This window comes from Anabrus simplex, chromosome 9, assembly GCF_040414725.1.
Source record: "Anabrus simplex isolate iqAnaSimp1 chromosome 9, ASM4041472v1, whole genome shotgun sequence".
Lineage (NCBI taxonomy): Eukaryota > Metazoa > Arthropoda > Insecta > Orthoptera > Tettigoniidae > Anabrus > Anabrus simplex.
Genome location: NC_090273.1, coordinates 143842359 through 143858615, shown reverse-complemented (window position 1 = coordinate 143858615; position 16257 = coordinate 143842359). Strand labels below are relative to the sequence as shown.

The following is a 16257-nucleotide window of genomic DNA, read 5'->3' as shown; positions in this document are numbered from 1 at the left end:
AGTAAAACCTTGTCACCAAGCTCAAATTCATCCAATATAGTCTTACAAAAATTATCATGCACCATCTTACCGTGTTATCCTTCTTAGGTATAATAACAAGTGGATTCAAATTAGGACTACATGATGGTTCAATTATATTATAATCTAGCATAATGTCAATCTGCTCTTCAACAGCGCTAGCGTATTTTAACGGAATGGGATATTTCGGTCCTACAAAAGTTGAGTTATCAATAACATTAAATTTGTGTTCGTAAAGATGTGTTCTACCAGGCCGATCGCTAAAAACATCACTATGTGATATCAATAATTCACACAATTCGTCCTTCTGACTTTCCGCTAAATTACATTTCTCCACTGTCTCATACAATTCATCTCTAGAATCTCTCTGTATAGACACATGGCAGACATCAATATTTTTCCTCATATTAGGAATTTCACAAGATCCTTCCGTACTAGAACACACTTTATTCGCACTAATTTCTGACAAAACATCATATGGTAAACTGACTTCCCTGCTACTCTTTCCCCAAATAAGATTGACATTACACAGATCAAAATTTAATTTAGCCTTGTGACACGTTAACCAGTCGGTACCTAAAATAACGGCATAAACTAAATTAGGCACAACTAAGCATGGTTGGAAAATACATTCTCCACTTATGTTAATGGGGACAGCTATTTGTTTATTCACTCTTTGAGACTTGTTTCCAACAGCTGTTACGATGAACGTATTCCTCACTGGAATTTCCGCTACCTCATACTTCTCTCTCATAACTTCCTCATACAGCTTGGAATTTACACATGACTTCTCACTACCAGAGTCCAACAAAATCTTAACTTTTCTGCCCCATATCAGCAGTTCAATCGTCGGTGTAACAGTAACACTACTTAAATTTTCCTCATTACATAATATAAGATCACTTAACAAATCTTGCCTTATATCTAAATTTAAATTACACTTATAAAATTTATTGTCTACGATTAAGTCGTCACTTAAAACATTTGAATTATTGCTACTTAGGTCACAATCATGTTCACTTACAACTATAGGCTGGTCGACATTAACATACTTATCTACCTTATACGTGAACTCACCATTTACGGACTGTCTCAGTGACCTGTTTATACAGTCCGTTGCTCATTTAAAGTACTTGGTTCGGTTACGACTTGTTGGTTACACACCTCAGTCGGCCTCCCCTGTTGCCTATTTCCTCTAGCTTCATTATTATTATTATTATGGCCTGTATTCTCCCGTCTCGCAGCTTCTGGTTGACTACCATAATCACGCCTCCCAGTCCTGAAATTTTCCGAACTATTTTGATAATTTCTCTCCCTGTGGAAATTATTATTAGGTCTCTCCTGATATTCTCTTCGGTAGTTACGATTATTCATAGGCCTGTCCTGATTATTAGATTGGTTACCCCTTCCTTCTACATTCCTATTTAGTGTCCTATTATTATTCAAGCTACTACCTAAAGCATCAAAACTTTCCAACAAAATCTCCATTTCCTTAATAGTCTCCACTCTTTGCATACAAACAGCTTCTCTTATTCTATCGGGATAGTGCTTAGCCATAAGTCTAACTATATCAGCCTCAGGTCCAATACATTCTAAATTTCTCCACACCAAAACATGAGCCAAAAAGTATTCAGTCATTCTAACACCCTCGTTAGAATTATACCTGCCAAACATTACTCTCTCTCTCTCTCTCTACTCTGAACACCTTCACTCCAAAATTTAGCCATGAATTTCTCCTTAAATTCAGTTAGACTAGACATCGAGCTTTTATATACTTGAAACCAAGACTTAGTCTCTCCTACGAAAGCATTAGATAAGATCTCCAATACAGTTTCCCAGCTAATACTATTGTCTCTTAATTGAACAGCAAATTTCTTCTCTACTACTCTCATAAATTCCATCGGGTTAAATTCTTTCCCAGAAAACTTAGGTAAGTCATGATCTCTAGTGATTAAACCATCATTTACAATTATTTCACGTACATTTCTACTATCACGCACTTCTTTCTGGAGTACTCTCTGGCAACTCAGAAATTTTTCTTCCAATGTTTCCTCAGCCTTTTCTTCAATTTTTCTTAACTTCTCCTGTAATTTTTCTTCCGATTCTCTCACCTTCTGTGATAATGATTTTTGTTCACTCTCTAGATCACCTACTTCTCCAAGTTTTCTTTCCACCTGTTCTACCCTACTAATACATTTCCTAGTTTCTTGCCCCACTGTATTGGTTATCTTTTCAAACCTTTCTTCTACTAACTCATTGATTTCTCCTTTATTAGACTCGATCTTGGCGCCTAATTCATCAATCTGTTTGATGTATGTCTCACTAATTTGCTCTATTTCCATATGGAGATTGCTCCGACCCAATTCCATCTCAGCTCTGATGTCACTACACTCCCTATTTACCTTACTTTCTAAATTATTAATTTGCTTACTTATTTCTAACACCTTATGATCTATCTTATTACTAACATCATCAATCTTCTTATTAATACTATTTATGACATTACCCTGAGCTTCAATTTTCCCACTCATAAAATTATTCTGAAATTCAATTTTCTCACTAATAACCGTTTCAATTTTCTCACTCATAGCATTATTCTGCTCAGTCATTTTGGACATCAGCAAATTAAATAAACCCAGGTCAATCACCCCTTTACTTTGATCTTGCGTGACAGCGTTTTCCTCAGTTTCTAATATTTTCTGACTTTCAGCAGGTCCCACCTTAGTCACCAACTTCCTATTTATGTTACCACCTTGGATTTCCTTGGACACAATAACCTCAGCCTCATCACCTGACTGCATATTGCTATCCTTGTCCATCTTCGGTTTCCTACTAATTTTTCGCGATCTCAAAGCTATTTCCCCTTGCAATTCCTCTGACATTACCCCTTAAATACAAACTTCAACAAAATGACCTTCCTAACATTACTCGGTGAATTTAACATGTGCGTACTCATTAAAAGAACTGATCCATGTATATTGCCATTCAGAAACACTTCTTCTGAACCTTTCGAGCCCCACGTTGGGCGCCACGTTGTGGCTACTCCAACCACTACTCTTATACCTTCATATCTTCCACATAATATAAATAACATTTGTTTGAGCGCCAGTTGCTTTTTTAAGAAAAACAACAAAATTCGGTAGAGCATACCTCTTATATCAATTATCTCAAGGCGTGAGGTGATAAACTCACATATCTGGCAATATACAGGGATATGGATCAGGACAATATTAAATTACTGTTGCATTTCCACAATTGAGGATTGTACATGGAACTGGAATCACTTATTATAATTAAAAATAAAACTGAGTTTATGACTAAATTTACGTCACAATGAACAATCATTTACGTCTTTTAATTTAACAAAAGAAATATATCGTGAGATTTGCGGTACAAAGAAAAGGAAAATTTAATCTAAACAAAAAAAGCTATTGGCATGAACTTGAAGTGAGATGTGATATCGCCGCTGATTACACTCTTCTTCATGTTATGAATGCATAACATGTCTGATGCTTTAATTACCTGTTGTCTGCATACACCGCTGTTGAACTTGAAAATTCTTGGGAAAACCTGTGAGCTGAAGTCGGGAGCCGTCTGTTGTAATCTTCTTATATAACAAGGAGTTGGCCTACATACCATGTACGCGTGTAGGGAGCTCCAATGTAATTACGTCCACTCAATATATTTTAAATAATTGGAAAATATTATTGAAACATCTTGTGAAGTCCATCCTCACAAGAAGATGATGTTTCTTTATCAGCATAGTACCCGTCTCTGCTCGGATACAAGCACCACTTGTAGACTTCCTCGATGATTACCTCTTCAAACACAACTCTTAGCTCTGACCATCACACTAAGACCACTTCTTCCATTTGATCCATCTGACTGTTACATATGATCTGCACGATATCAACTGCTTATGAACTGAGTAAGAACAGAATACCTCTCCCCACCGTCGCCTTGACTTTATATCACCTCGCGATGACGACTCATCTCCCCACTCACTGTTCATCCCTTCCACTTCCACATACAGTAGCTGGCGAATACTGACACTTGGTCGCAATCACGTGTCCACGCACTGATGTCATCAGTCATGTGTCGTCTAAGCGTACCCAAGCGGTCCGAGAATGACTATGCCGAATGCGTCACCGGGAAATCTCCTTGTACACAACATTCCCAGTTAAACATAGCCTCGATTGCAAAATACTATGCCAGCTCATCTAGCCAAAGTTACAAGCCACAGCATGACAATATGAAACCAACAAATCTCACTTACTACAATACAGAATAATTACAAACATATTCACTTAACCTATGATGAAATACAATAATATACGTGATACCTAATTATTACAGTATAATTGATGAGAAACAGAATATATAAAATCTAATGAATCGGGTTAATAATAATAATAATAATAATAATAATAATAATAATGATAATAATAATAAATACAGAATGGAGTCTGTAACCCTGTTGTACGGTTACACCATGTTGTTTGCAGATGATATAGTGATATAGGGTGAGGGTGAAACAGAAGTGCAAAAGCAAGTAGATGTATGGAATCAAGAGATAGAAAAATTTTGGATGAAAGTAAGCACAGAGAAAAGTAAAACAATAGTGATAACAAGGGGAAGAAAAGTAGGAAGGAAGGAAGGAAGGAAGGAAGAGGAAAGATAAAACTGAATGGTAAAATTCTGGAAGTGGTTAAAAGTTTCAAGTACTTGGGAAGTGTGATCACAGAAGATGGAAAGATAAATGAGGAAATTGGGAAAAGAATACAAGCTAACAGCTTCTACCAGAGTGTAAGAGGCATTTTGTGGAAACAAGATGTCCCGAAGAAATGTAAGAAAGTATTATATTCAACCTATTATGAACCCATATTAACCTATGCAGCAAAACGACAGGAGAGTAGAATACAGGCAACGGAGATGAAACTCGAAAGAGGCATTGAGGGCAAGACCAGAAAGGATAGAATTAGAAATGAGGAGATAAGGAAAAGGACAGGAATCGTGAAACTTCAAGACAGGATAGAAACAACAAAGCTGAAGTGGTACGGACATATGATAAGAATGGGAGGAGAGTGCCAGAAAAGGGTTTTTCAGAGGAAAGAGACCACGAGGCATACCTTGAAAGAGGTGGACATATTCAGTGTGGGAGTGCACAGAGAAGAGGGGAGGAAAACCAGAAGATGTACTTAAAAAAGGAGAAGAATGGTGGAGAGACAGGCAGCGATGGAGGTCCTTGGTTCACAACCCGACCCAGGAAGCTGGAAACGGGAAATGAAGATGATAATGATCTCAGGATTTGTGGTAAAGATATTAACTAATTCTCTACAATATGATAATTGTAAGGAAGCTGTTGTGCAAAAAGAACATCCTTAGCTGGACTGAGTGGCTCAGACGGTTGAGGCACTGGCCTTCTGACCCCATGTTGGCAGGTTCGATCCTGGCTCGGTAATTAAAAGTACCGGTATTCAAATATGTCAGCCTCATGTCGGTACAATTACTGACACGTAAAACTCTGATGATATAGATGTTGATTCCCATAGAGAACCTGAAATATTTGTCCTGAATGAGTAAATTTGTAATACCAATGTAGTTGGTCCGTTATTGGTTGCCACCATTTCGCCCCAGTGTGCTAAGTTGGGCTCATCAGTTGGTAAATAGCACTAGCCATGCGTCTTGGTAGGGCCTCTCTTGAACATAAATTGAAAAGTGCTTTATCCATCTAGATCAATATTTCAACCCCAACTTTAATCTAAATGAAATTTCGGAGAAGCATAACATTCTTTTTGATTTTCTAATTAACTATTTTAAAAATATTAGATCTCCAAATATGAGTTTGATTTTTCACATCATGTGCAACACCCATCCCTGTCAGTTATGCCAACTACCTCACCCCTCAGCTCCACTTTAGTCTCAGTCCCCTGTTGTTGCTCCTCCTCTATCCTCTCCCCTTCCTCCTCCTCTCGCTATCGCTGCACTCTTTCAGAAGCTCAGCTCCACTCCATTCACTAACTGCTCCAGGTGAGTTCGAACCTTTTTCTACTTTTCTTTCCATGTTTGTAATTCCAATATGCCTAATTTGGCTTTCATCATTTTCTCATTTTTTTTTTTTTTTTTTTCATCAGGTTTGCATGGTCCCATATTGAACTGGGACTCAAGCATGGTTTCAAAATAAGATCTTCACATGACCATACTGTTTTCTCTGGAACCATCTGAGTTAAGACCGTTGAATGCCACATCTTATACAAAACACAGTTATTCTTCACATGAACGACATATGTTGTGCGATTTTCTTTTAACAAGACAAAGATATAAACATTTTATGACTTGTATGCTTCAAGCTGGATCATCTTTCATGTACGAATGGACTCAACAACTGAGGTCCCTCACCTTAGATTTTAAAGAATTTTACTTCATGGTCTCATTCCATATTTTTGTACCATAATTTTAACTTATTTTAAATTACTATTCATATTGTATGTGTGTCATGTGGTTTATACTGTTTTTTGGATGTTTGTATTTTGCTTAATTGTATCACTGGCTGATGATGACACGTAATTAGTGTCAAAATTAGTACCACTCGTTTATGAACGGCATGTGATATAATTCACATCAATAATTTATTATGGTATTGAAAAGGTGGATCCGAAATACCTTTAATTCACTGCAAGTCCATACTCTTCAGCAGCTTCTGTTCAGGTGTTATTTGTATTTGAAGGTCTTCTTTAGAGTCTCCCCGCATGCATATGTCGTCAGTGAACAAGACAGTTTTCTTTTTTTTTTTTTTTTTACCTCCAATGCCTTGGTATTTTTTTTCTGAATCTCATTCATCACAGCAATGAAAAGAAGAGACAAAACATCACCTTGTCTTAACCCAGATTTTATATCAAAGATTTCAGTCATTCCTACAAGTGTTTTGACTTTACTGTGGGTAACTTAATATTTATTCTTCACCCTGTATATAGTATCACCCACAGTATCCCCTGCCTATCGTAAGAGATTACTAAAGGGGGCCCTCAGGACTTTTAACTTGGCAGCGTGGGTTGGCAACTACAGGGCCCTTAGCTGAGTCCTGGCATTGCTTCCACTTACTTGTGCCAGGCTCCTCACTTTCATCTATCCTGTCCGACCTCTTTTGGTCAACTCTTGTTCTTTTCTGACCCCGATGGTATTAGAGCTTTCAAGGCCTAGGGAGTATTTCATTTTCACGCCCTTCGTGGCCCCTGTCTTCCTTTGGCTGATACCTTCATTTTTTGGAGTGTCGGATCCCATCCATTTTCTCTCTCTGGTTATTGATATATATCCTGTATCATGTTGTCCTGTATTCCAAATTTTCTTCAGTGTTTCCCATACCTCCTCTCTGTTCACAGCATCCAATGCTTCTTGATAGTATTTCTCCAGCAACTGATGGATGATAAATATTAAATTAGTTGTTGATCTCTCCTTCCTGAATGCATATATTATTCTTTGAAGAGGTTCTCTTTAAAAAAAAAAAAACAAGAACAATAATCCATCTGTGGATCAGTGGCAGAGGGTCAGCCACCAAATCCTATGATCAAACCCAGCAGAAGTAGTTGGATGTTTGAAGGGTGGAAATACAGTAAGTGAAGGTTTAAATTCAATAAAAAAATTTAATATTTGATAGATAATTAACATCAAACAAATTACCTTTGATCACGCCTGTGGACAGGACCAAACAACACTGCCTCTACCATCGTGTCCACGAAGGGTTTTAAGAGACTGAGATCTGAGCTGAGGGCTGCCTTCTGGAGTTGACAAATCAGGACATTACACAAGCCAGTCACATTCTGGCCATGCGTGAAGATCTTCTGGGCATACTGTAGAGTAAATTAAATTAATTACCAAGATCTAATGTGAACACTTACATACATTTTTGTTACAGACTAATACTGGGAAACTGTTTGGACTGGACCAGCCAAATTTCACTCAAACTTAGGTGAGTAATAATCATTTCATCATCAAATCATTTGATACTTGTTTGTTCCCTTCAAATACTTACATTATCCTGTTCGGATCCCTTTCTCCTTTTGTTTTTGTCCCATATTCCTTATCTTTTACCACCTACTGTGTTCTCCCAAGAACCTTTTTAATGGGCGGAGCGCCCTGCCGTTTTTACAGACCACCCAACTAATATAACCTAGATATGTGCTAGTTCCATAACCTAACCCCATGGCACTACGGCCCTGAAGGGCCTTGGCCTACCAAGTGACCGCTGCTCAGCCCAAAGGCCTGCAGATTACGAGTAATCGTGTGGTCAGCACGACAAATCCTTACGGCCGTTATTCTTGGCTTTCTAGACCGGGGCCACTATCTCACCGCCAGATAGCTCCTCAATTCTATTCATGTAGGCTGAGTGGACCTTGCACCAGCCCTCAGATCCAGGTAAAAATCCCTGACCTGGCCAGGAATCGAACGCGGGGCCTCCGGGTAAGAGGCAGGCACTCTACCCCTACACCACGGGGCCGGCTGCTAGTTCCATAATATTAATATATATATTTGAATCGTTCGGTGGTCCAAATTTAAATTTAAATATGTAAAACTGTTTATTTATATGATAAATCTACAGTATTGCCAGAACAATTGCATCAATTATATCCGAGTTCAAATGTTTTGCTTGACTATCGCGTAGTGTCATGCACGAGCGGTGCCTGGATTAGCATGGATTCCACATGTCACAAATCCGTATGGCACTTCACAGCAACGAAATGATAAGCCCCCGTGTTACATGATTATGAACGAACAGTAGAACACGAGAAGTTCAAAATACTCTGTTATGTCTTGTTTGTGATAACACTAAAATAGTTCAATTTTGCAGTTAATGTTTACCTGTCTGATAGTATTAATGCCCTGAGGGGAATAGACTGATATTTTATCATATCTATTTTTTACGCCCTATTTCCCGCCCGGCTACTCATTCCTGACACCTAGCTGACGATGGGAAGAACACTGAGCTGTATTTGTCTTTATGTTATGTTTCTTCTGTTTTCCTGCAATTATCCAGCTTCTAATCCCACATTTCCCGCAACAAGACTGAAGACCAGTCAAGTTGACCCCTCTATGTCTGCCCTCCTTATGAAGCTGGGAGGCAGAAACAAGCTCATCAGGGGCTGAGAAGAACTGAGACTGTTGAAGAGAGAACACAGTTACTTAAAGACAGCAGTGTATGAAGATGTGGAAACTGTCCTTATCTCCTCTTTCTATTAGTCCCTGTTCCTACACTCACCTGTCATTGTGTTCATCCTTTTACATTCCTATTCATGTAAAAAACATGTTGCTGCAATGAAAAATAGTGGACAGCTCGGGACAGTTAGCTGATGATGACACAGAATGACCTTTGCATTACAGAATTATAGTGATAGCTCTGGACGTTGACTAAGCGGAACCAAAATAAGATACAAGCAGTTGAAATGAGATTCTTGAGGAGCATACAGGGAAAGACAAGATGAGATAGAATATGAAATGAGGAAATAAGAAGAAGCGTGGGAGTGTGTAAACTTCAAGAAGAGATTGATATAGCACAGCTGAAATGGTTTGGACACATGATGAGAATGCTGGTAAAGAGAATACCAAAGAGAACATTCATGGATACAGAGACTGCAAAGAGGCCTAGGGGACGGCCTAGAATGAGATGGAAGAGCTCTGTTGTGGACTGTATTGCAAATAGAGGAGTCAACAGCAATAAAGTACTAGAAGAGGAATGGTGGAAAGATCGAGTAAGGTGCAGGGCATTGGTACACTACCCTACCCAGAGAGAATCTGGAAAATGGAATGGATGAAGAAGAAGCATGATAGTTATATTTTAAACTTACTTAAAACATTTTATACTGAAAATGAGATTTTGACAATAGGAACAGAACTTCATGCTCTAAAAACTTATTGAACTTTATTCTCTAAAAACTTATTTTACTAACAATATATCAAAATATTAGAGTTTTTATACTTCAATATTGTTTACAATTGAGGCTAAAATATTATGATGGTTTGTGGCAAAAGAAATGGCACTGAAATTATTGCTAATCTGCTGTCCACATTTCCCTAGAAACAAAGTATGTATTTATTGTATATAATAGTTTGACATATTGTGAATCTAATCAATTTGTGCAATTATAATGTCACAACAGAGGAGAAGAATTTTATCATGGAACATTACTTCCAGTCAAACTGAGCGGAGGCGTTAGAATGAGACAAGTTTACTTCACGTTAACAAACAGTATGACAAGGAAGTTGAAGTATCAGAGGAAATGATTCAGAATGTGAAGTCCCTGCAGCAACTTTCACAGAAAAAAAAAGTTTGTCCAAAAGCACTAGTTAACATGCTGTGAAAAATGCGAAGATACAGTATGTATGAATCATATCTTCCTGGTCTTTGAATTAAGACGCCAAACTAGTGAAAAGAGTGGCTTACTGTCGATGGTTTTCTCCAAGAAATGTTGGTGTGCCGTTGAATATTGACTGGATGCAAATGATGGAATTATTGATGGAATAGCACGCTCAGTAAAATGTAAGACACCCTGTGGTACACCTTCATTTAAAAGAAACTGTCTTCAGTGGAAATTTTTCTCAATTGCTTTGAATTCTGTTGACGACAGGTTTTACCAGATATGGTTTATTGTTTTGGTTGCTCGTACCAGTGGTTTCTGAACCCATGTGATGGTAGCACTGTCTGTTAAATCCTCAGCCTGGAGGCTGGACAGATACTCAAAAACAGTACAACCAAAGGTTATGTGCTTATAGGGAAATCGCACAAACTGATGATGACACCATAATGAGTGAGGTAGTTAGCCATTCTTTTTCCACACTGTGCCAGAAAGTGCTATTGTAGTATGACCGGCGCTATAACATCCAGATGCACTAGTTGTCATTACTCAGCATCACAGCCATATATGAGACTGAGACTGCAGGGGAAGATACATTTTGCTCTGGACCGTGCCAAGAGACCAATGCATTTATCACGAGATAGTAACAGGTTTATACAAGCTTTTAAATGCCTATAAAAAACAGAATGAGTACAAGGTATAGTATGTTCCTCGCATGTAATATTTCATTACGCCTACTTTTAGTTATTATTAAAATATAATTCACCTGGCATGTAGATATAAACCCTGTGCATATCAATAACAAACACAATATCTCTAGGTTCAGTTGTTTCTAAGAAAAGTGTACCTGTGAGGAACTTATAGAATACCATGTGCTTGTCCATTTTTTAAGCAACTGTACACATTACAGTAGTTAGTTGTAACAGTTTCTAAATAAAATGCACCTCAAAATAAATTACATAATTTCAAAACGAAAATCACATGAATCTTGCATCATATTACACGTACGAGAGTAATGCATTCATTACAAAGGCCATTGACCCATGAATCCACCCCTAGCAATATATTTATTTTTATAAGAAAATATCATAAATCATACGAACTGAGTGGAATGGTCGCGTGTTAACGTGCTACGGCTATGGAGCCGAGCTCTGCATTCAGGAGACAAGTGCGTTCAAACCACACCGTTCACTGTCCTGGGAATGGTTTTCTCTGGTTTCCCCGTTTTAACTTCCAAGCAAATGCCGGGACAGTTCCTATTCATAGGCCACAGCTCATTTCTTCCTTCTCCTTACACAGTCATTTTAGTCAACATAATTCATCTATCTTCATTAACTCCTGAACTGAGGTTGGCATCCGGAAGGCCATACAGCCGAAAAAAACATGCCGTATAATTTCATCTCACCTCATCACGGATCCCGTATCAGGAAATGGGACTAATGGGAAGACATACATAACATGGCATTTTCCCTACTGCCAATTTCATCAGCTGAAATTTTTAAATATGGCACCACTTCCAGAATTCAGTACAGATAGGTGTGATCACTACCTATGAACAATGAACTGGCTAAGACTCTGAAGATGTGTTTCACCCAAGCAATGGTATGGCTATATTTACACCCCAGACGATTTTAGCCAATCATGGATCACTGAGAGACAATTAGAACCATGACTGATGATAAGCTACTGAAGGAATCAGCAATGTTCTGCTGCTGTCTTGCCTGAGGTCTGTGTTGTATAGCTCTACCACCATGAATTGTGGTGATAGAACTCCAGTATACGCTCTGTAGGCTGGTTGCTCCATTGCAGTGTGCAGCAGACTGTTGCAGCTTGTTACTTCCTACAAACTGTTTTCAGCTACTCAAACTCTCTGCCTTTATTGGTCTGATCTACTGATCTAACACATCAGGGGTGCATAGCATATAGCCTCTCAAAAAGGGCAGTTTCACGTCAGATTGTTGGCCCAACAGCAAAGACAATGTTTTTATTATGCATTACTTGGTAATGAAATCTACCTACACAGGTGGAAAATTAAATCCCAACACCAAAAGACAATGCAATTTAGGCTAAGCAATTGTCTAGGTAACATATTTATTTGATTTATTTCCAGGTCAAAGTTTCAAGTATGCACGAGAAGACATGATATGCATACATACATACATTCAGTCTGCAAGCCTCTGTGAATTTACTAAACGTCGCCATAATCCTCGATTTTCAACTAGTGTTGTGGCCTCATTTAGTTCTATACCTCTTATCCTTAAATCGTTAGAAACCGAGTCTAACCATCGTCGTCTTGGTCTACCTCTACTTCTCTTACCCTCCATAGCAGAGTCCATTATTCTCCTAGGTAACCTATCCTCCTCCATTCGCCTCACATGACCCCACCACCAAAGCCGGTTTATGCGTACAGCTTCATCCATCGAGTTCATTCCTAAATTAGCCTTTATCTCCTCATTCCGAGTACCATCCTGCCATTGTTCCCACCTGTTTGTACCAGCAAGTTACTTCTAACTTATGAATAAGATATCCTGAGTCCACCCAGCTTTCGGTCCCGTAAAGCAAAGTTGGTCTGAAAACAGACTGATGTAAAGATAGTTTCGTCTGGGAGCTGACTTCCTTCGTACAGAATACTGTTGATCGCAACTGCGAGCTCACTGCATTAGCTTTACAACACCTTGATTCAATCTCACTTACTATATTATAATACACAACCTAAATACTTGAAATTATCAACCTGTTCTAGCTTTGTATCACCAATCTGACATTCAATTCTGTTGAATTTCTTACCTACTGACATCAATTTAGTCTTCGAGAGGCTAATTTTCATACCATACTCATTGCACCTATTTTCAAGTTCCAAGATATTAGACTGCAGGCTTTCGGCACAATCTGCCATTAAGACCAAGTCGTCAGCATAGGCCAGACTGCTAATTACATTTCCACCTAACTGAATCCCTCCCTGCCATTTTATACCTTTCAGCAGATGATCCATGTAAACTACGAACAGCAAAGTTGAAAGTTACAGCCTTGTCTAACCCCTGTAAGTACCATGAACCAAGAACTCATTCTACCATCAATTCTCACTGAAGCCCAATTGTCAACATAAATGCCTTTGATTGATTTTAATAATCTACCTTTGATTCCATAGTCCCCCAGTATAGTGAACATCTTTTTCCTCGGTACCCTGTAGTATGCTTTCTCTAGCTCTACGAAACATAAACACAACTGCCTATTCCTCTCGTAGCATTTTTCAATTACCTGGCGCATATTGAATATCTGATCCTGACAGCCTCTCTGTGGTCTGAAACCACACTGGGTTTCATCCAACTTCCTCTCAACGACTGATCGCACACTCCCTTCCACGATGCCAGTGAATACTTTGCCTGGTATACTAATCAACGAGATACCTCGATAGTTGTTGCAATCCTTCCTGTTCCCTTGCTTACAGATAGGTGCAATTACTGCTTTTGTCGAATCTGAAGGTACCTTACCAACACTCCACGCTAATTTTACTACTCTATGAAGCCATTTCATCCCTGCCTTCCCACTATACTTCACCATTTCAGGTCTAATTTCATCTATTCCTGCTGCTTTATGACAATGGAGTTTATTGACCATCCTTTCCACTTCCTCAAGCATAATTTCACCAACATCATTTTCCTCCTCCTCATGAGCTTGGCTGTTTGCAACACCACAAGGATGATTTCCTTTTACATTGAGAAGATGTTCAAAATATTCCCTCCACCTCTCCAGTGATTCCCTGGGATCTATTATGAGTTCACCTGAATTACTCAAAACACTGTTCATTTCCTTTTTCCCTCCCTTCCTAAGATTCTTTATTACTGTCCAGAAAGGTTTCCCTGCTGCTTGACCTAGCCTTTCCAGGTTGTTACCAAAATCTTCCCATGACTTCTTTTTGGATTCAACAACTATTTGTTTCGCTCTGTTTCTTTCATCTACGTACAAATCCCTGTCTGCCTCGGCCCTCGTTTGGAGCCATTTCTGATAAGTCTTCTTTTTACGTTTACAAGCTGCTCTCACTTCATCATTCCACCAAGATGTTCGCCTTTTCCCATCCTTACACGCAGTTGTTCCTAGGCATTCCCTTGCTGTTTCTACTATAGCATCCGCGTATGCCACCCATTCACTTTCTATATCCTGAACCTGCTTACTGTCTACTGTTCGAAACTTCTCACTAATCATATCCATGTACTTCTGTCTAATTTCCTCGTCCTGGAGATTTTCTACCCTTATTCTTTTGCAGACAGATTTCACTTTCTCTACCCTAGGCCTAGAGATACTTAGTTCACGACAGATCAGATAGTGGTCTGTATCATCGAAAAATCCGCGAAAAACTCGTACATTCCTAACAGATTTCCTGAATTCAAAGTCTGTTAAGATATAGTCTATTATGGATCTGGTACCCCTAGCCTCCCATGTGTAGCGGTGAATAGCCTTATGCTTGAAGAATGTATTCGTAACAGCTAAACCCATACTAGCACAGAAGTTCAGCAAACGCTTCCCATTCCCATTAGCTTCCATATCTTCCCCACATTTACCAATCACCCTTTCGTATCCTTCAGTTCTATTCCCAACTCTCGCGTTGAAATCGCCCATTAGCACTATTCTATCCTTGCTGTTGACCCTGACCACGATGTCACTCAATGCTTCATAAAACTTGTCAACTTCATCCTCATCTGCACTCTCACATGGTGAATACACGGACACAATTCTTGTCCTAATTCCTCCCACTGACAAATCTACCCACATCATTCGCGCATTTACATGTCTAACAGAAACTATGTTGCGTGCAATGGTATTCCTGATAAAAAGCCCTTCCCTTTCTAACACCCGTCAAGTACACTTTATAATCTCCTATCTCTTCCTCGTTATCTCCCCTTACCCGAATATCACTTACTCCTAGCACATCCAAATGCATCCTCTTTGCTGACTTAGCCAGTTCTATTTTCTTTCTTCCATAAACCCCATTAATATTGATAGCTCCCCATCGAATTCCATTTTGTTCGTCAAGTTGTTTCCAAGGAGTCCCTCGCCTGTCAAATGGGAGTGGGACTCCATTACTCCCATAGGTCCGAGGCTTGCTTAAAGTGTTCTGAGCTCGGTAAATTCATGAAGCAGGATGCTACCCTACTTGCACATAGTCCAAGTGAGGATCTCTCCTCTAACGGGTTATGGACCACCGGTGAATTGTATAGTCCTAGCCGCCTGAGCACAAGGAGGGCCACGACTCAGAATAAGTCCAAGATGCCCGCTTCGATTCCATAGCAACTGGTATCCCGACTCTCAGGACCACTTACTAGGCCACTCAACCGTTGCCCATGGTTCACAAACTAGGACATGACTACAGTAATCCACAAACATGAACCAAACATGATATGGTGGTACATTAATAACTACTGTAGTCACCACAATTTTGAATGTATGAATGCACTGTATCATACCAGTGGCATATGTCATTTTGTGGGATGGAGTTTCCCACTTGTTGCACTTGGCCATTCAAATCAGCAACGTATTGGATGACGCTGGGTTTGTCATCTCATAATGTCCCATATGTGCTCAAGGGGCATGAGGTCTGGTAATCTCGCAGGCCAAATCAACTGGTCTGCAGTCTGTAGAGCATGCTGGGTGACAGCAGCAATATGAGGACAAGCATTATCCTGTTGGAAAACACTCCCTCGAATACTGAGACTAAACGACAGCACAACCGGCTCAATCAATCAGTCTCATTTACAAATCCGCTGTCAAGGTTCTTGGGATAATGAACAGAGTGCTCCCGCTGTCAAAGGAAATCGCTCCCCGTACCATAACTCTTTGTGTAGGTCCAATGTGTCGACGCCGCAGACAGATTGATTCCAAGCGCTCACCTGGCCTC

At 39.3% G+C, this 16257-nt stretch overlaps 1 protein-coding gene across 4 annotated transcripts in view; it reads right to left on the bottom strand.

Moving 5' to 3' along the window:
- Window positions 1–16257, bottom strand: part of LOC136881099 (probable methyltransferase TARBP1) — an 84262-nt gene that overhangs the window by 63312 nt on the left and 4693 nt on the right. For all 4 annotated transcript variants that reach the window (XM_068229223.1, XM_067153726.2, XM_067153724.2 and 1 more), the window contains exon 2: window positions 7696–7865. In XM_068229223.1, coding sequence (XP_068085324.1) covers window positions 7696–7865 — 170 coding nt within the window. The remainder of the gene's footprint in view (window positions 1–7695; window positions 7866–16257) is intronic.